General features: G+C 38.9%; 1 protein-coding gene across 2 annotated transcripts in view; it reads right to left on the reverse strand.

Annotated features, from left to right (window-relative positions):
• Positions 1-21,478, reverse strand: part of PHIP (pleckstrin homology domain interacting protein) — a 109,971-nt gene that overhangs the window by 34,758 nt on the left and 53,735 nt on the right. For both annotated transcript variants that reach the window (XM_060236313.1, XM_060236306.1), the window contains exons 14-22: positions 17,356-17,509; positions 16,853-16,987; positions 11,665-11,793; positions 9,123-9,348; positions 8,186-8,311; positions 6,416-6,599; positions 5,683-5,806; positions 3,586-3,726; positions 2,606-2,682 (exon numbers count right to left, since the gene is read on the reverse strand). In XM_060236313.1, coding sequence (XP_060092296.1) covers positions 2,606-2,682; positions 3,586-3,726; positions 5,683-5,806; positions 6,416-6,599; positions 8,186-8,311; positions 9,123-9,348; positions 11,665-11,793; positions 16,853-16,987; positions 17,356-17,509 — 1,296 coding nt within the window. The remainder of the gene's footprint in view (positions 1-2,605; positions 2,683-3,585; positions 3,727-5,682; positions 5,807-6,415; positions 6,600-8,185; positions 8,312-9,122; positions 9,349-11,664; positions 11,794-16,852; positions 16,988-17,355; positions 17,510-21,478) is intronic.

Consider the following 21,478-nt stretch of genomic DNA (forward strand, 5'->3'; position numbering starts at 1 on the left):
TTTTTTTTTAAATATGAACAGAATGTGACCTAGAGTGGCCTGACTACATACTGTCAATACACAGTTGAGCATTTTGGTTCTGATTTTATTGGATTTTAAGACTTCCTTGAACCTATTTTATTCCCTCCCACAAAGGTTGCAGCTGAAAAACAGGAGGGAGGGGGTTCAGTTGTCTTTTCCCTGGTGCTGTTTTAAAGTCACCACAAGGCTTGGGAAATGCAATTTCACAGTGGGTATCTGGTTACACAAACATCAGGAGCTATGTGGAAAAACGAAGGTGCCAAGAAGGATACAATGGTGTAGGACTTCCTCCCTGTCTTTCACTTTGTATTTGTGGTGGCCAAACCCCCAAAACTCACCAGAGTAATAGTAGCAGTCACTGCAAGAGGAATGAGAGTAGCACCATAGAAAGGGCCAAGAGATCATGAATGGTTTTTAGAACTTGTACTGTGTCTTTTCTTTTACTTTTTGAATGTTGTTTGTAATTTACAGGGCCCTTTCTAATGTAAAGCAGCCCCATGGCGCAGAGTGGTAAAGCAGCAGTACTGCAGTACTGTGGTCTGAACTCTCTGCTCACGACCTGAGTTTGATTCCGGTGGAAGCTGGATTCAGGTAGTCGGTCCAAGGTTGACTCAGCCTTCCATCCTTCCGAGGTTGGTAAAATGAGTACCAGCTTGCTGGGGGGAAAGTGTAAAAGACGGGAAGGCAATGGCAAACCACCCCGTAAAAAAGTCTGCCGTGAAAACGTTGTGAAAGCAACATCACCCCAGAGTCAGAAACGACTGGTGCTTGCACAGGGGACCTTTCCTTTCCTTCTAATGCAAGCCTTTGGAGAATGAGGCAACTTTCTCTTCAGGGACAATTCTCTTGTGCCTCAGACAGACACCTACCTTTTCAGTAGTGGCTTGGGATGTGCATTCAGATTTCTAATCTGATTGAATAATTGAACAGGGAGTTCCCCCTCCTCCCAAATTACTTGGCTTTTATTCGGGCACAGCTTGGAGAAGTCAAGCTGCACAGAGGCAGCAACACAAGTCAGTGAGTGAACTCGAGCATTTAAAGGGACTCTGTCCCCTTACATGCCTTTTTTTCCTCCTCTGAAAACAATGGATGGGCGCTCCTTCTTTGGGGGCCCACAGAATTGGATTTCCTTGACCCGTTGAGGAGAGGCCCCAACAGCTATCCTACAAATCTGGTGCATCTATCTAAAAAAAAAAACAGCCCCCCCCCCCCCAGAGTCCCAGACACCCCTTGCAACAATTCTCTATTATACTAAGTGGAATGGTCCCCGTAGGCTATAATGGAGCTGAGGGTATAACAGAGAGATCTCTCAGCAAAGTTTAAATGACTTCATTTACCCACTTAAATGCCTTAGGACTGTACTCCAAAGACATTTTGCCTTTGGAGTTGACTCGCTGTGGTGTGAGGTCATGCTGTGGCATGGAGAAGGAATTTAAAGGAATCACATGATGCACGGATTAGTGTGAATCCCCACTCCTCTGCATATAGCCAGCAGGTTGACCTTGGGTCAGTTCTCTCAGAACTCTCTCAGCTCCACCTAACTCACAGGGTGTCTGCTGTGGGGAAAAGAAGGGAAGGTGATTGTAAGCCACTCCTAGACTCCTTCATGTAGTGAAGAGCAGGATATAAAACAAACTCTTCTTGTTGTTCAAAACCTCTTTGTTGTAGGCTGGCCCAAATAACAAACATGCTGCTACATTTCGTACTATCTTCCAACAGTTCCAAACTGTCTTCAAACAAAGCACTACCGATGTACATCATATGTTACAGTAATCTAACCTCTAAGATCCTGAAGCATGGGTGTCACCAGCCCTTCCATACAGCATCACTTTCAACTTACTATGGATGTTTCTGAAAACCTGGGGAGGTCCTCACACTACCTGCAACCATACCTGATCCTGTTGTGGAGGTTTTTCGATCTGCACTTTGGGACCCAGATTTGGAATTACATATGGCTACCAAGAAGCATTTATGCATTCATGGTTGGTTTCGCCACTCTATTCCACAGGGGTCTCTTAATCTCACATATTCTTACATTTTATTTTCTTTCCTTCCAGCTACAGCCTTCAACCTAATCCCACAGAAGGAGAGGGGACTCTTACTCCAGTCACAGAAGTTTTAAATTTTAAACTGGGTTGCTAAAAGGTACGAGGATGTCAGTGACCTGGTGATATATGGGTCCTTATCTTATAGAAGAAAGGAAAGGCTCTGATTAATACTTGGGAGCTCATTTTTCTCAAGTATCAAGGTAATCCATTCCTGTCTCTCCTCACTGAAATTGGGACTTTCGGTAACTAGATGAGCCAGGGTACCTATCTTCCCAGTATTGCAGAAACACCAGTGTTCAGAATAGGGAATTCCTAAAAAATGATCTTTCATTTCTGGGGTTAATACTGCATTTATTCTAGCAGCCAGAAAAATATCTCAGTATCGGGGAATCGTCATGGGCTTCATATATGCTGGTAAGGCAGCTGGAGGTTCAAGTCCATTGTAGGCAACAGAACATACCTTTCTTGCTCACTGATTTGTGTATAGGTTTTTATGTATCAGAGTGATCAATATATCTTTATATTTCTTCCCTTACCTAGAACTACCATCACTGTGCCAAGCTTTTCCCTCATCTTCAGATGTTCCACCACTGGCAACAGCTACTTCTCCTTCCTAAAAAGCAACAACAGTTGTCTGAGGTTAATATTATATTTTTGTTCTTATTATGAGTAATATTTTCTTAATTATTAATAACATAGTAGGACTTGATTTTACATCATGTTCTTCTTTCTCTTTGTCAGTCTAATAATTCATCTACCTGTCTCTAAATGAAGGTACTTAAAAAAACAGCATGCATTTTATTACAAAAGTATTTATTCTAACACTATTAACAGTTTGTTTCATACAGTTCTTACTCATATTACAAAACACCAATTTAAAGAAAATTATGCACTGAAAATTCTTCATTGGCCCTTTAGCCAAGGATAAATTATTGGAATGTGGGTGTTCTAATAAACATACAGGCTTTATTCTTTTATCCCTAATTCACAGTAAAAGCAAAACACGCACCCCTCTTAAAGCAAGCAAGATAAATGGTCAAGCATTCCTTCCTACACAGACATCAAGTTAAACAGATTTCCAGTGAAAATCCTTACAGGATGCCCACCCCCGGGGTTACTTTCCACATACTATCATGGCATTTGAAAAGGGCAATCCTACTGGTGCTGCAGCCCTCCAGGTGCAAGTAAACTGTTCTGAACCAAGAAATATTGTACTACATTCTCAAAATGACAAATATGCTTTGTGATAATCATTTGGCACGCAATCACAAACTCTAGATAAGACAACAATTCCTCTTACCTCCACCCCGTTAAGTTATGAAACGTACATTCTTGATTCAACCCAAAGTTTTAAAAATTTCAATTGTCCTTAGGTATTACCATACTCTTTTGTATATACAGTAATTTTTATATGCTTTTTGCACGAAAACATTAACTAGTAATTAATAAGAAATATCAGTTTTAATATGTACAACCTAACACCCACAACATAAAGCTCTATAAATTAGCATCTTACATCTGAGGAACTACTTCCATTTTCCAGATCTTCATTTGGCCTGGAAGTTTCTTCCAATGCATATCTAGTCCGGTAGTTATGCTGATTGGCTTGCTGCTTTTTCGAATCGGCAACATCTAATACATGATCACTGGAATGATTCTACAAAGACACAAAGAGATGGCTGTTATGAGAAATCACAAACGTAATTCAGTTTTGGTTAACAGGTATGTTGTATGTTTCATAATACAGAAAAACAGGATGAAGCAACTGCAATGTTTTCTCCTCTACCAAGTGTACATGCCTGGGAAAAACACAGCAATAAAACAATCCTGTTGTCTGAACACCCATTTATTAGTATTCACTAGATCCCCCTAACACAAATTCACTATAAATTTAAAATACTGAATTGTACAAACATAATTTAAGCTATGCAGTCTGCAATATAATTATGTATTCAAATGATTGTGCTTTACTGAACATCTACCACTATAGATCATGACACAAATACAAGTATGAAACTGAGAATGCGGTAAAGAGGTTCGATGCCAGGCTAAGATCTGACACACCAAGTTCAAATCCCCTTCTGTCACAGAAGCTCACTGGGTGTCCTTCAGATGTGACTCTTGGCCTAAACTACTTCACAGGGCTTTTGTTGCAAAGATAAAAATGTTACTTTGTGTACTAACTGGGAAGAAATGTGGGTTATCTAAATAAACCTCCTGAAGATCCTCCTGACCTCCTGAAGATCCTGTCTATGCCCACTCTGAGTACTAGAAGGGAAGCAATACGGGTTAACAAAACAATAGAGCAGGGATGTCCAACTCATTTGTTATGAAGGCAGAATCTGACATGAGACCTTGTAGGGCCAGGCCATGTGTCATAAAATGTAATGCTAGGTAGCAGAGATACAACCTTTTTAAAGCACACCAACACAAAGTTTTTTTAGAAAACTTAAAATAAAACATTATTAAAACATTATAGCACTCAGTCTTAAAGGTGCTGTCTTTGTAGCTCTCCCATGGGATTCAGGGAGCTGGGCAAAGGAAGCTCTGGCTCTTTCTTTCCTTCCCCAGGGGGTGGAGCCTCAGCCAATAGAAGGAAGATAGGCTTGGCTCAGTAGCTCTGCTATGTGATTGAGAGAGCCTGGCAAAGCAAGCTATCCCTCCCTCCCTAGGGGAGCGGCCTCAGCAAATGGAGAAAATAGAGGCTTTGCTCTGTAGCTCCTGTGCAATTGAGCAAGCCTAGGAAAACAAGTTGTGATGCAGAAGGAAGTAAGAGAGAAGCAGATGACAGCCAGTTGCTTGGGGGCTTGATTTGGTCCCCAGACCACATGTTTGACCCCTCTGCAATAGAGACTAAACAGATCTAAGAACTTTCTCTAATAGCCTGCAAAACCTTCACTTTGCAACTGAGACATTTTGTATGTAAGTTTTAGAACATGGAAAATTTTTACTTGGTTATTTTATTCACAACAATGACAATATACCTAACTACATATTTAAAACTAGTTGGAAGATCACTCTGTAATCACAATATTACACAGAAATAATATAAGAATTAGTCCCCTCTCCCACAAAGTACAAACGTTAACCATGGAAAAAGTCTTCAAACCAGCAAGGAACTATTTTCTACTGATAAAACAGCCTAAATAGAAAAATTATTATTAAAGAGGCACCAAAGTGAAGATGATATGCTTGAGTGCACATGTGCGTGTATAAATATGCATATGCATACAGATTTAACGTTTTGGACGCACAAACTTTCTATCAGGACTATAAAAAAGCATTTTATCTATTTCCAATATTATAAATTTGAGAAAATAGAAAAAAGATTTATTAGCCATTCTTAAGAGATATGGTTTAATATATCTTAAGAGATAAATAAATACATTAAGTAGTATTACTGTACTGTCTGCGCTGACATGCAGCTATAGTTCCCAACTACCCATCTCTCATCAGCTTCCATGAAACTTGCCTTGCTATGATTTAAGCCCTGTTCTACATCACCTTTTACATAACCTAGTATTATCCAAATTTACTTAGCAGTTATTTTTATTGGTAACAACAACGTCTCCTTGCAAATACTTAAGATCATACTCTTCATGACACTATTTACCTTAGGCAAAGAAGGTATTTTGTTCTCTCTAGGAACATGACTCGTAACGTGTTTCCTTTTTTCTTCTGACCTGTACATCTTTATTTCTTCTTCCCCTTTTGCTGTTCGCCATTCCTCCTGCCTACTGTAGGAAAGGAAATGAGAGATGTTAATGCAATTTTAAAGCATACTTCTGAGTGAATTAAAAACTTCATAATGATTCCTACAAGGAGGGATTATACTGCCACATGACCTTGACTGTAAGTTGATTTGAACTTTGGATAAGGTAGGTATATATCAGGGGTGGCCAACGGTAGCTCTCCAGATGTTTTTTCCCTTCAACTCCCATCAACCCCAGCCATTGGCCATGCTGGCTGGGTCTGATGGGAGTTGTAGGCAAAAAACATCTGGAGAGCTACTGTTGACCACCCCTGGTATATATTTTAGAATATAGTAATTGTTTAAGAATATGACTTCAGAATATCAACAAAAAATCAGCAGCTACCACATTGCCCTCTGAGTATAATAATATAGTATAATACTTTTTAACCTAGAAAAGTGAAAGGCCCAAGATGACAAATTCATGTATTTGCTCTTACCCACAAATGCAAACAACCCCACAATGTACATTTGAGAACTACAACCTGGTAAAGTTGCCCAAAAAATGCACACTTCAATAAGTAGCCTCATATCCAATAGTCCCATGTTCAGCAATGTGAGTTTATCAATTTTATACCAAGAAGCTTGAATTTACCTGGCTACTCCTGGTGACAGTTCTGGCACTACAACTCTTCGACTCCATGCTACCAGATCTCGTTCAGTAGCCATTTCACTTCTTGGAGCATTACTATGCATCTGGCGGACACCCTCAATCTGTCCACTGCGCCTTAATCCCACATTTGGTGGTGAATGAACCTCTGAGGTAGCATTTACAGAACCTATGAAACAAAAACCAGCCAATCATCTTCAATCAAAATGCTGCAAACTGTAATGAGAAAACAGGGCAAAATCTGCCACAGCTATAAATGAGAGCACTTAATTGTTACAATTTTATGCAACTTTTATAATACTCAGAGAATACATTTTTCAACTAAGACTGCACATCTCCTACTTTCTGATTGGGATTAATTAATTTATTTATTTAGTAGGCTTATATTTCATCCTTTCCCATAACAGGCTCAGGGTGAATCACAACATAAACTGAACAATAAAAAACCTACAATTTAAATTTAAAAACAGTACAATAAAATTAGCAAACCAAGAACAACAGAATAGAACAAAATAAGGTGCATCAAAAAGAGTCTGACAAATGGAGCTTTGACTCTTGAAAGCCTGAAAATCTTGTTGGTATCTAAGGGTTAGGTTCAACCAGTACAAGCGTGTTAACACCCTTCCTCCCTTCCCATAAAAGCAACCCTGTTTGAAGAGGAGAAGGAGCCTTCCAAGAGGTAACTGCCTGGACCACTGGAGAAACTCAGTTTTACTTTTCAATCATTATCCTACTCTCCCACTGGCTGAGCTGCATGTTGCTCAGTCTCCATGGAGAAGAACTCCACTTTCCAACCCCAGGTCAAATGCGGATTGGGCCACTGAGGAAGCTGCCTTTGCATCCTACTGGTCCATCCCACCAGGTCCTCCATTTTCCCTCAGTGGCTGTTGCTAGGCAACCATAGTATTCCAAGTTTGGTTCTATCAGTAAAAGGCAGGAGGAGGAGGCCCTTTCTAGGCTTATTTTGGCCTTTGAGGAAGAACTGCTTAGGGTTGCCAGCTCCAGGTTGGTGGGAAATTCCTGGAGAATTTGTGGTGGAGTCTAAGGAAGCCAGAGTTTGGGGAGGGAAAGGCATCACCTGAATATAATGCCACTGAGTCCCCACTGTGGGGAAAGACTGTACTTTTCCTAAGTAGAGATTGCAGAGAGAGGGGAGGAGATGAAAAGCTGAAGTCAAAGGGGCAGAAAAGGGTAAGCTGATGGTTGGCTACGAAGGAGAAAGGGTTGTCAACTCTAAGTTGGGAAATTCCTGGAGACTGGGGGCTGGAGACGGTGGGGTTTGAGGAGGGCTGGGACTTCAGACAGGTGCAATGCCATAAACTCCACCCTCCAAACCAGCCAGTTCCTCCTGGCAGCCAATGTTGCCAATCTCCAGGTGAGAGTTGGAGATCACTCAGAATTAAAACTGTTCTCCAGATGGCAGAAATCACTTCCCCTGTAAAAAATGGCCGCTTTGTAAGGTGGACTCTGTTTCATCATACCCTGTTAAGGTTGTTTCCCTGCTGTTTTGGTCCAAAGCCAGAGCACTCGCCCAAAACCTCTAGAGCCTGTTGTATTTATTACCACAACAGACCTTATTCCTAGTGCCAAAGAACTTGGGGCATATATTCTGGAGGGGCAGAATGTACCCATTTCTTCCCACTCTCACAATAACAAACAATTTCAATCATTTTATTTAGGAAAAAAAAGACTAAAGAGAGCATTAAGTAGGTCAAATGTTTATTTAGCTACATAAAACAGAAAGGTTTTTTTTACCCCTGCCAACTCTGTTACTACTGCTAGTTCCAGCCTCTCCAGAACGTCTCTGATCTTGTTCTTGTTGGAGTCTCTGTATCATGCTGTCCAAAGGGCTAACTTGCTGACTCAAAACCTGATTCAGCCCTATGAAATGCAAAATTCTGAATTAAGTGCTTGTGAAGGGCCAGCAGATACTCAGTCTAATGCTGCATTCATACTTATCAAGCACAAATATTTTGTCTCAACAATTTCAGTGAATACTTAACATTAATATTAGCAAGGAAAACAAAAAAGAAAAAAATGTAAAAGCCATGGAACAAAGACCACCATTATTTGCAAGCAAACACACCCATAGAACCTTCAGAAGTTACTTTCCTTCATTAATCCATACTTGTCCGTCCAAGCATTATAAATTTAATTGACTGTTGCAAGCCATAATGTCTTTCCCAAAACGTTCTAGAGCCTGTAAATGTAAAACTGTGCTCAGTGGCTAATAATAAGAGGAAACACACTGGAAGACACAATAAAACCTGAGGTGGTAAAATCTAATACCCACTGGTCCAACTTGTGGATTGGATCCACAAGTAGGCCTCACTTAAGGAGAGTTGAACATTATGTCATACTTGAATACCTGAAGACAGATGCAGGTTGGTGCTACTGGACTCAAACTTTGTTCTACTAGAATGCTGGTTTGTTTTAAATAAAAAAGGAGAGACTAGTTGAAACATGAGGTGGGGTAGGAAAGAATAAAGGAAGCATGAGGTTATGTTATACTGTTCTACATTTCCTGACTGTATTTCTTTGATGAGGGTGGTGAGAATTTTCCCAGAATCCCAAACCTATAAAGCAAAGCCTACAACAAGAAAGGCATCATTTCATATGTTATGACTAATGGCAAACACGAATAAATCCAACAAGACACCTTGAAGTCACATATAGCTGAAATTATGCATACCTGAGGAAGTAACTCCCATCTGAGGAATAAGCTGTTCCTCTCTACAGTTCTCACGTCCTGGAACTAATCTTTGATATCTGGATGGATGAGGATTACCATCAACATCAACCAAAAATGGGGGGGGCATGAGATGTGGTGCCTGTTGGGTCTGTTCATCCAACACAAAGTTGTTAGCATCACGGATGAGTGGCCGATAATCGGTGTGAAAGAACATCTGATCTGCTATCTGTAAATAAAGTCATTTTAAATTAAACACAAGGCTAATCAATACACATTTCTTCAAAAGTCAAATCTGCAGTGAAATACAGTTTCAAAAAAATTGAATCAGACACCACAAAAGAGCATAATGTTTCCAATTATAACGATAATCTAAGATAACATGTTAAATTCTAAACTATTTAAGAATAATCATTGCTCCATGGCTTAATCTCATTCAATAACTGACTGAATGAGAACATGAATTGGATCCAGCTGTTTTATTTAAAGCAGGCAAGTAACTTGAGTCAATTATTGCTTGTGTGACAAGCTGTCTGTCGGGGGTAAGCCAGGGCTCAGCAACAGCAACAAGTCCTCAGGAGAAGATTAGTCCCGTGTTACCAGCCTTGAATTAACAAAAGATGTCCAGTGGGAAAATGAAATGCAGGATTGTTAGTATTCACAGCCAACAGCTGATGCAGAGCTACTGACACCCTCCAGCCCTTTCAGAAGATAAACCTCAGATGGCCATTCCCAGCCCACCAATATCACCCTGAGCCTTAGAGTGCCACAGATAGAGGCTGAGAACAGAGTTGCAGAGAAGATGACAAAGTGCACACTTCTTGGCCCGATGCCAGCTGCTTGCTGATAACAAAGATGAGTAGTTGCAGGATTGCTTCTGAGCATCTTAGGCATGTGGCTATAAAAACCAGCCAAGAGAGGCTGTTAGGCGTGGATGCAAAAAGTTCAATGGATGCTAAGCTACCAACTCTGCCTTGCCTGATTTCTGGACCCCTTACCCTGGACTGAAGACCCTGCCTTGTCTGACTTCTGGCACCTGATACTCAGCACCTGCAAGCCTGATAGTTCTATAAATCAGGTATTAGCTAGCCTTCATTTATACAAAACAATAAAAAAGTAAACTGGCAAGAACATCCACATATGAGACAATTCTCATCATATGTCTCTCTTTACTGTGGGAATACACTGCAAACACACTGTTTTCATATCTTGCCAAACAGACAGTCCTAACTGCAGTTCACATAGTAAATGATCAAGTGCTGTAAATTATCATGATAATAATTTAACATAGTTACATTACTAACAACTGCCAGCTTGTTGTCATCCACAACTACACAGTACTGAGTATTCAAATCCACTTAAATCGTCTGCACTTGGGGGAGGGGGAAACTTAAGAACTCCTGGATATGATAAGCTTCAAATGATGAAGGTCTTCAGGATTCTTTTCACTAACACCAGAACACAGTCTGTCGTAAGATAAGCATTTATACAGCATTGCACTTCTACTAACAGCATTATTAGGGAGTATTTAGCATACTCATTAGATATGCAGTTTGATGCTCAATATCATTTAGAACCTTATAATTATGACATATTATATCATTTATATGAACAAATAAATACAATTTCTAATATAATTAGTTCCAAGTTACAAATACAACATTCTACATATGAATTTTCCAGCACTTAGTATGCCAAATCCAAACACTAGACTACACACAGAAGGGCTCATAATGACAGAAAGGGAGGTCAACAGCAACCAAAATGGAGTGGGGAGGGGGGGGGAATTAACCTGGGGTAAAAATATGCTGTAATGGAAAACTCTACGGAGGAATAGAGCTCAAAATGAGAGCACTAGATAACCAGCCTCTGGGGATGAAGCATTGAATACCTTCAAATACAGTCTAGTTTTGTATCTTGATGGGAAAGAGATACAACAAAGAGGAAATGTAGGGTTGGTTCCAGCGACCCTTAGCACCAACTGAACCTTAATGATGCTTGCTCAGTCAAGCTGGTACAGAGCAGACCTCTCATATTTTTCCTATTAAAAGGAGGGATCCTGGCCTAAAGCCTAGCAGCAGACCAGGTGGAACATATGTAATCGCAAACTGAGAGGAGATATGCTGGCTCTAGGGAGGAAGGGAAAGTGCCCTTAAAATCAGAATTCAAACTGTGGCACTAAGTCCCAGACAAAATTATTATCAGAATGTTAAATTAACGGTACAATAGTATTATTGTATTATTTCCCAGATGGTTTAAGGGTACATATTAGAGTTGTGTTTAGCAGCACTTCTCTCTTAAATAGTGTAAAGTATGATATAGACAATTTCAGAAAGCATCCATGACCTGAAAGTGATGAGCTGTGCTGTTTATATGTGAACAGGAAAAACTGACTGAACACAGAATGTAAATATAGCATGTATCAGGAGGCAGATTTGAGTCTGAAGTTGGAAGACTAGATGATTAAAGGTAACTAACTGATTGTTCTAGTACTGAAGTTAATAGAAAGCTACTCTAAATTTGTTTAGTTATGTATAATAAATACCTTGTCATATTTGCTACTGGATCCAAAGCCAAAGATGAGAAGATGACCGTGAGAGTCTGTACATGCAAAATGCTGGCCATCAGGTGAGCACTTGCAGTCAAAGACTGCTCCATGACCTTGCCCCTCAATCTGAAACACACCAGCACATAAGATTACTAGAAAACAGGCAGATACAGTTGTATATTTTCAAACACACAACCATGACAACCTATTAAAAAAGTATACTGTTAGAGGGAAATAATTTTCAGTGTGTCATTTTTTAAATTTATGCTTACTGGCTAGCAAAGTCTGTACATGCTATATGTAAATACATTTCCTATACCTTGGCATTTTAAGAAAAAAAACAAAGTAATCCAAATCTATTAACAAGGTATTTATTTGGTTAAAATTAAGGGGAGAGATACATCATTTTCAATTCATGTGTTAAAGCACAATACTAAGCCTATCGCCAGATACCAAGCTGGTATCAAACACAGTAGCACTTGCTTCAATAGTAACATTAACAAGCTAAGTAAACAGGTTATTAATGTAACTATTAAAGTAATGGTATGAACTATATGGTCAGCCAAACTATTCATTTAGTTGAATTCAGACACTGTTTTTGATTGATTGCAACTCAGCTATAGAACTGCAAATATTTTAAAAAGAATTTTACCTGATACTCATTTTCTGTTTTCCACTTCCATTAATCCAGAACAAATGGGTTTTTGTTATTCCCTGTAACCTGTCAATCAAGCACAGGTGACCAATCACCACTCTGAACTTTATGTCCTCAGTACTCTACCAATATTCCCAGTTGCAAAATAATTCCAGTATCACTTCAGGGAAAATCCTTTGCTCCTAACTATATGGCTACAATGTAGAATTACTAACAGGGATGAGGAAGAATACTTCCACAATCAACCAACTAACAATGCCCATGGAAACAGGGAATAAAAAGTCCTATTTCAGACTGAAAAATGAGGTAGAAAAGTTCGCTGGTCAAGTTCTAGATCATACCCAATGATTAGGGTTTCCAACATTAGGTGTGTTTGAACATATCCCAATTCAATGATAATACATTCCACTGATTTCAATGGAACCTATGTTCAAGTTAAACATTAATGGAAGAATAAGAGTTATTGACTAGTGCATTCTAAAGCAGCTTAAATCTATAATAATCATAACTGTCAAGAATGATCAAAGATTACTCAGATTCTTACCAAGTAAAGTTAGTTTTTGAAAGAGCACCAACCTTGCACTGAACTATAAAGCCATGATCCTACTAAAAACTAGCTGATTCTGACTGAAGACCTTCATCATGCTGTATCCTAATATGCTGCTATTCACATGTCTTATCAATCACCTTCATGCAGTCTTAGGTATATTTACTGCTCAGCTACTTATGTGCCTTGACTCTAATGGGCCCTTCCTGTGAACACCCTCCTTACCCTCTACCTATAACAGTTGGTGACTTATGATTCAATGGATCTGAAGAAGTGTGCATACACATGAAAGCTTATACCCAGAATAAAACTTTGTTGGTCTTAGGTTCCAACTTTGTTCTGCTGCTTCAGACTGACTCTGTCAATGCCTCCTGCCCAAATAGCATGCATCCAAATTTCTATACAATGAACACCTAAAGGCCACAATCTAGAACTTCTATGTGTGCCCCAGGGCTGCTTTCAATCACAGTCCATGCTTCATCAAACATATTCGTGCAAGCAAGGGGTGGAGAAGAGTTCCTCAACATAATCTGATATGAATGGTTGCAATTGGAAATGCAATACCATCAGAACCCCAAAAACATGCATGGAAGCCTTTTAGGGCAGAGTTCCAACTGAGTTTTAACGATAATAATCAGTTTTATTTATTTAGTAGGTTTATATTCCACCCTTTCCCATGACGAAATCAGGGCGGATCACAACATAAAGTTTAGAATTATAAAACATGTTAATATATCAGCACTACTTCCTGCAAAGGAAATACAGGAACTGATACAAATTATTGTGGCCTAACACAGATTTTTGTTGTTTAGGGTTTGCCCATCCCGAGAACGGGGTATTAAATCAGAAACAAACTGTTTCTGCAGAAATTGCAGGTGGATAGGCAACCTCATTTTATGGTACCGTGTCTTTCAGGCCGTAATATTCTACTACATGCTAGATTGTTAGAATCAGCTGTCTTTGTGTTTCCAGTCAGAAGATACAACAAGGTAGCTGAAAATATTTGTTTCTATCAAGTCACAAAATATTTGAATTTGAATACTATGATGTAATTATTCTGACTCTCATATTAAGGGGAGGGGAGGTTAAGTCCTGTGTATTCCTCTAGTTTAAATGCCAGTTAAAGGAAAACTAAATATGACAGGCGGAAACGCTTTGTTTACTCACATGTCTGCCTTCACCTGTCTAAAGGAGATGGGATGGTCTAGTTTCAAATGGACATGAATGATAAACTGAACACCCTTTTCTTCTCCTCCCATTACCTCTCCATGTTACATCAGACAAAGCCCTTTTTCCCCCAAACCAGCTCACTGCTGCTACAGGCTTAGGAGAGGTGGACATGAATTTTGGATGATGGCTCATGGTGAGATACGACAAGGAAGGGCTTAGATCCTCTCATGTAACATTTTTAGATTCACACACACACACACACACTACTTAAAATGTTAACAGAGTAGAAATGTGAACAAGTGTCTTTATTACTGCTGTCTAGCTCAGCCAATCTTTTTTGTACGTGTATACATTATTAATCAAGAGAAATAATATTCTGATCATGCAAATATAAGCAGCAAATATTAAAGGCACTTGAAGAAACCAAGACTGATAATGTGTCACCTCTTTGTTATTCTTAGCTTTTATTATTTATTTAGGAAATATATATACCGCCTCTTCGACTCAACAGTATACCAGCCAGTATACTCAAAAAGCCATATGTAGATCTGGTAACTTTTTCTTAGCTCTACTGAGAGAATTCTTCATTACTGTGTAATTAAAAAGTGCACATCTAACTCTCCAATCATACGCATTTATGGAAAAAGCAAGTCTCTATAAGAAGTGGAACCCTTTGTATTATGATGAAGTTTTCATTGCAAGCATTCTGCTTGCTTATAGTGATTTCAAAGTTGCAGTGTTTTAAAGCGAATAAAAACCCATTATGAATTTAATGTATTCTCCCTCTGTCTGGTAACAAGTGGTTTACAAGTGGTCTGCAAAATTTCCAAAACAAGCATCCTAAAATTTCTACTTGAAAGAATTCTTTTATTTAGACATGTCCCCTGAGCACCAGTAGTTCTTTAACAGTACAATCCTAAAGCAACTTACTCCAGTCTAAGCCCATTAAAATGAATAGGCTTAGACTGGTGTAACTCTCTTTTGGATTGCACTGTAAGATGACATCTATGGTGACCCTATGCACAATTACCAAGTTCAGTGGAACTAACTAGTGGGCATAGGACTGCAGGATTAAAATTAGAGAAATATGAAGGATCCTGAAAAGTTAAATTACGGTAGAAGTACAGTAGTGTAAAGTGAAAGCTATAGAGCATGTGACTTTTAAGATTAGATTCACATATGCTTGTATACCTGACTACTACACATACAATATAATAAAGAGAATACCACAAAAGGTTATTTGGGGGGATTTGCCATTTACCTTCATCTATTCCTTTTGTAGTCAGTGGCAATGACTGAAGAATGCAAGACATTTATCGAAGGAGCACAGGACAGGAATAGTTTTACAAACTTTAACCTCTGCTTGATTCACACTTTACAAAAACCCATTTGCTCTGAATTAGTAGACAGTGAGACATTATCCAAACAGTCTAAGCAAAGAGAACTGAATACTCTCATATAAAGCTGGATGTCTTCAGATTTTAAAAATGAACAGCATTAGTATCAACAGAACGTGCTTTAGAACCTTGACCAAAGAATCAGCTATCTGCAACTCATTTTGCAGTCCTTTTGGATGGCAATTTGCACACAATATTTTAAACTTTTGGATGGCAATTTGCACACAACTGTCTGAAAGATGACAGTGATGCTATCACCAGGCCTTATTTTCTGCCAGAGCCCACAGGAGCGGAGCTCCACCTGAGCCGGCCAGGGCTCCAGCTGGTCCAACCCGCCATGCAGCAGCCACGTGCTCCCAGGCCAGGGGGTGTGGCCTGATATGCAAATGAGCACCTGCTGGACTTTTTCTATTAAAAAAGCACTGGCAATCACCATGTTCTGCATATTACAAGCCAAGTAGCCCTAATTCCTGTATAAAGAAAGACAGTAAAACAGCCATTTAGCCAATGATGACTAAGAACTGCTTTCAAGCAATGACAAAGTTATTACCTCTTTAAAAACTGTTAATGTGTCACAGATATTTTACACTGAAGTATGCAGGCAGATGAGCTAGTCAACACTTCTTAATAGGCTAGAAACATTTGTTAACTTATTTAACCAGACTGGCACAGAAGGAATATATTTCAATATATACTTGAAGCTGATTTCCAACTCTGGAGATTTAACAACTTCTCTTACCACCCACTTACATCCAGCCTGTTAGAGTGTTACTATACTAGCAACCTACTATCTGGTGAAAATGAAACCAGATATGCTTCTAAACTCACTCAGAGAACAAATGGTACCCCACCTGGAACGCTTGTTTCTCATGTGCAATTTTTTCAAGTTATGTTTCTTAATTTTCTGCTTCATTTATGCTCAGATAATTAACTGATGTATTTAAGGTTCTGTTCTATGGAACTGTGCAAGTAAGCACCTCATATTAGAAATCTAGGTTTATAGTTAATATGTTGCAAATCATACTCTTGTATACCCATGAAGTAATTTAGATATTCAGGGCATAGTTTAATTCTATAACTGATCATCTATACATAACTGGGGGGCTCTTCCCTGTAAGCTGGGAGACACACCTGTATCACACTGTTCTTGGTCTAAGTACTATAACACGTTTTCTGCAAGAAGACTTTAATTCCAAGAAAAATAATGCTTTCAGATTGCTGGAATAACTTGAAATTAGATTTTAAGATCACCTATACAAGACAAATGTTAGCAAAGCTAGAGACTGTATAAGCACATACTAGTGCTTGCATACATATACTACACATACGCATTTACATTTATATTTTACACAACTCTGTCCAGTTATATCTGATTACCAAAGGTAGAAAGCTTCTATAACGTCTTAAAACACATACCATGTTGAAATAAGACCGGATTTTTACTCCCCTTGCCAAATCCCACACTATGACATTTCCATCATGGCCAGCTGAGAACAGAACTCTAGCATCAAAAGGGTGACTCTCAAGTACAAACACTTCATCCTCATGTCCCTACATTAAAAAAAAAACAGGGTAACAAACAGAAACCACTTAGTTAATATAACATGTATGTAAAGACTATTTAAAAAAAAACAATTTAGCAAAAAAAAAATTCATGCATCCTGAAGAAAAAAAATATAATATTTTGTTAATTACTAAACTCTGCCACCCTAACAAAAAATAACTGGTTCTCTCAGACATCTTCCTTTGTGAAGCATCTACCTTTCAATATTTTAAACTATCTGGAACTTATTACTTTCACTCACACTCACACACAATGCTCATTTAGCCTATCAGAAAACTGTGTCAGTATACAAAGACACAACAATGCTATAATCATTGTGACAAACTGAAAAAAAGGATTACCACTTTTTCCTTACCATAAGGACGTGAATAAGTTGACCAGTGAAAGAATTCCAAACTTTCAAAGTCATGTTATTAACTGCTGTGATAACAGAGTTGTCGTGACGGTCCCAGGCCACCATAGTAACTTTCAGTTTTGTGATTTTGTCTTCTACACCTTGTAGGGCTTGGCTATAATTAAAGAACAAAATATTTAAATAACTGAAACACTGAACCCCTTCTTTTAATGACAAAAGATCATTTTAAACATCCTTGGTTAAAATGGTCAGAATTCCAAATATGTATTTGATAAAATGAACAATTAACACAGTATGGAGCAATGATAACACACACACCTCTTCAACTGACAGACCTGTTCAGAAAAGCTTTAGAGAATTCAACACAATCATGGAGAGAGCATCAGCTTTTACAAATTCCCTTCATCTACTTCCAAAGGCCCCTGTGGAATCTCCCAAAGGAAGACAGCTTTTTCAGTTTCAGAGGCCACGGATGCAACAATAAATAAATGGCAAACTTACAACACTGGATCCTATAATGGCTTTAAGCACAAGAAAGTGAATGTTAGAAAAAGTAGACACCTCAGGTTCTAATTATAATTATAGGTATCTTCAATTTTATCTTGTACTAACCTTAAACAGGATTAGCCAGGATATCAACCTTACAGTAGGCACACCAAGTGTAGTATTTCTTAGCCATGAGACAATGTTTTACAAAAATAATATTAATTGTACCGGTATTACCAAGATCTTTTGTCCAAACAATGCAGTTTCAATGCAGAGGTGCTTGATAAAGGTAGAGCTCCATGTAGCTGCTCTACATTCATCGTGGAAAAGTAGCATTTAATACCTGTGCTGAGGTGGCAACTCCTGTCACTGTGACTGTAAAATTCAGTTTGGGGGTGTTAAGCCCAATTTCTGATATGCTGTTATGATACAATTCTGAATTTGTCAACTCAAATTCACCTAGGCAACATTTTCACTGAATACAATAAAATAAAAATCTGAACCCTAGCATCTTCCACTACTCATAAACAGAACTTCTATGCCCTACAAAATCTTGTTTAGGCCGGCATTTAACATCTAATGGGGAGGCGACCACTATTCCACCATCCCACAGCATTGGTATTTGAATCCATCCCATTATAAATGTAGAGTGCTAAACAACACCTAACATCATTTTCTCATGTAGTCCTCAATAAGAACTAACCACGCCATCTTGGACTCTGGGGAATGAAACTGAAAGGATTGCTTTAAATTGTACAAAATTATATAACATGTTTAATGATTTTATTGTGATTTTATTTTAGCATTATGTTGTTTTTATTGTTGTTGGCTGCCCTGAGCTTACAGTATCCCACCCTGAGGGGAGGGCAGGATACAAATGTAATAAAATAAATAAATGTGATATTCCTTTTATTTGAGGTGAGAAAGACTGGAAGAAAAGAAAGGAAGAAGTTAATGAGATCTATGAAACAGAAAATCATAAGAATAAGAGTCCGCACACAAGATACTTCCTTCCTCAACGTATCAAGTTGAGATAATCGCTTTGCAGCACTGATGGCCGTACCATGTGCCTTTAGCATCAGATGGTGAACTGGAACATTGCATATTGACTCAAAAGGCACTTTTTATGATTATAAAACAAACCCATGGAAGAATATATGCCCTGAAAGATGGCTACCAAGACTGGCCTTTGCAGGAACTGTTTAACATGTAGATGTCTCAAGAAAATACAGAACCAGGCTAATACAAAGACCACATAAATCAGTATTGACTGCCTTTTTAGAATAGCAGGAAGTAGCCATTGAGACTCATCTGCTAAAACCTAGCAAGTGACAGACATGAACCTTAGTTGAATCAAATTTTTTCTTTCTATATCATTTTACAAAAACTTTCCAGGATGTCTTATAAATTCAAATGGCTGAGGTTTCACAAGAAGCCAGAATAATCTCAGTAACTGTGCATTCAAGTCCCTTCAGACTGCACAATTCAGCTTCCAGGTACTATTGGTGGAGACAGCAGTATACTGAACCCTATGGATCCTCCACAGATATATACTCCAGGTCCCAGCCAAAAAGTGCAATTAACCATTTCTGCATGTTTCCTGATGTGTATTATTCAGAAGATACTGGAGATTACCATACATAATCAAAAGGAAGACAATACTTCTGTGAATTTCTTAAAGAAGGTGGGATTATCTTCCATTTAGATAGAGAACTCTGCCAAACTGATGCAGCATGGGACTTCTGTTAGAGTGATTCTCTCACTGTGCACAGGGAGAAGGCACTTGCTGGACTTACTATCCAGGAGACAGCATTTGTGAAAGTGATGCAGTGGCAGACAAGCTCTGCCTTTTAGGCTGCTATGAGTCACAAGGAACAAGAGGAGGAGACTCTTTGACTGAGTTCAGGGCTGCAGTTTCTTCCCTAGAGAACAGTGGCAGGAACAATGAAGGGTGAGTGGGCTTCACTGCTACAGAGTGTAATCCCTTGTGTTGGTTTTCTACTGATTTACAATCCTAATCCATATAAATCTTTTGCTCCTTTCCCTGGTCTTCTGGCAAGGTTTGGCTTCTCTTTTTAAAAAAAGAGCCACTTTAGTAGCTGCCTAGTCTTGGGAGTCTTATTTTAGCTTTTAAAAGGCCAATCCTGCTTTTTTAAAAAGGGGAGGATGATCTTAAATGTGGAGCATTCTGCTTTGGTGTATAACCCTGGGGGGGTTACGTTTAACATTCAATAGGACGGCTGTCTTTCAAAGAAATATATCAGTAATTTAACAGTGCATGTACTGCCCTCAGTCATCAGTCTTATGATGCAGCAAACAATTTAACAATTTAAAATAGTAATGAAACAAGTTAAAAACAAAAATGCTACGAATTCACAGGATCTATAGGACAGAGGGACTGATGTTTGTGGCAATTCTTTGCTGGTTTGAATGAAAGCCAGAAGAGTCTCTGCACTCCAGTTCTAAGAAAGCAGTAATGTAGGGCTCGTGTTGGACCATCCTGATTCATCAAGACCTAGCAGTATTTCTCTCTAACCATTAGGTTGGCATCTGTTAGACAAATCTCTAGCAGAGGGCAGCATTTTCTACTTCAAGTGGAATTGTAAGAAGAAAGTCACATCTGAGAATTGTAATTAGTATCCAAGTGAAATTAATCTTCATACACTGCTGCTAAGTTGCACCTCACCACAGCAACAGCCACTGCCTTTGCTATGAATGGCATAAGGTAACAACTTCAGTTTGCTTGCCGGCATGGTTGAACTCTTAAGATTTTTACTAAAAGACCTCTAGACCAAAGCTCTTAGGTAGACAGAATTAGCTGCATCTGCAGTTTACATGGCAGTGTCTCATTTTTCTTTTACCCAAGTCTAGTCAGATGTTCCTCACCATCCTCAGCATAACTTATAGTTCTATGGCAGACATCCAAACGACCACAGGCACCACTATCAGCACTTCCATGACCTCTGACAACGCCTCATAAAATATTCTATGTTAAATAGTCCTTAGAAGTCGTAAGTCTTCAGGGAAACCCACAGTTAAGAACGAATCCCCTGGGAGAGGAAACTCATTTTCATTCCACAGATTGCTATTCTGATCTTCTGAGGGCAGGGCTTGTTTTGCCTCCTTTACCTTAAGAGTCTTGTTGTTAGAGAACTATTATTCAGCCTGCAGCAGCCTACATAGCAGGGGCACAGAGGCAACAACAGCTGATAACTACTTCCTCTCCTTAAATACCCTGAAAAATTCTCATCCCAGAGCTAGAGATCCTAAATTAACTGCTACCAGCATGTCACAAGGATTGCTATTTGGGTTCTGCCAGTAGCCAAGTCATTGTTGTTCACAGTCATTTGAACTATATCTTGTCTGGCTGAACTTTCAGACCTTGAAGGAGTGGAAATAGAAGGAGCTCCTATCCACAATCAGGGACAGGGAAGCCGGCCTATCCCGTGACATATGTGGGTCTTATTCATTATTCAAGGATTAGGCACTGCAGTTTGACCTCAAAAAATTGGTCAATGCCATATTGTCCTTTACAAAGTTATTCTATTTATTCCTGTTTTCCATAACAAAGAGATATTTCACTTAATGAATAATAAAGGCTTAATGGAACGTTAATAGCCAGGTGAAATTATTTACT

The sequence above is a fragment of the Heteronotia binoei genome, chromosome 1 (assembly GCF_032191835.1).
Source record: "Heteronotia binoei isolate CCM8104 ecotype False Entrance Well chromosome 1, APGP_CSIRO_Hbin_v1, whole genome shotgun sequence".
In the NCBI taxonomy this organism is placed as follows: Eukaryota; Metazoa; Chordata; class Lepidosauria; order Squamata; family Gekkonidae; genus Heteronotia; species Heteronotia binoei.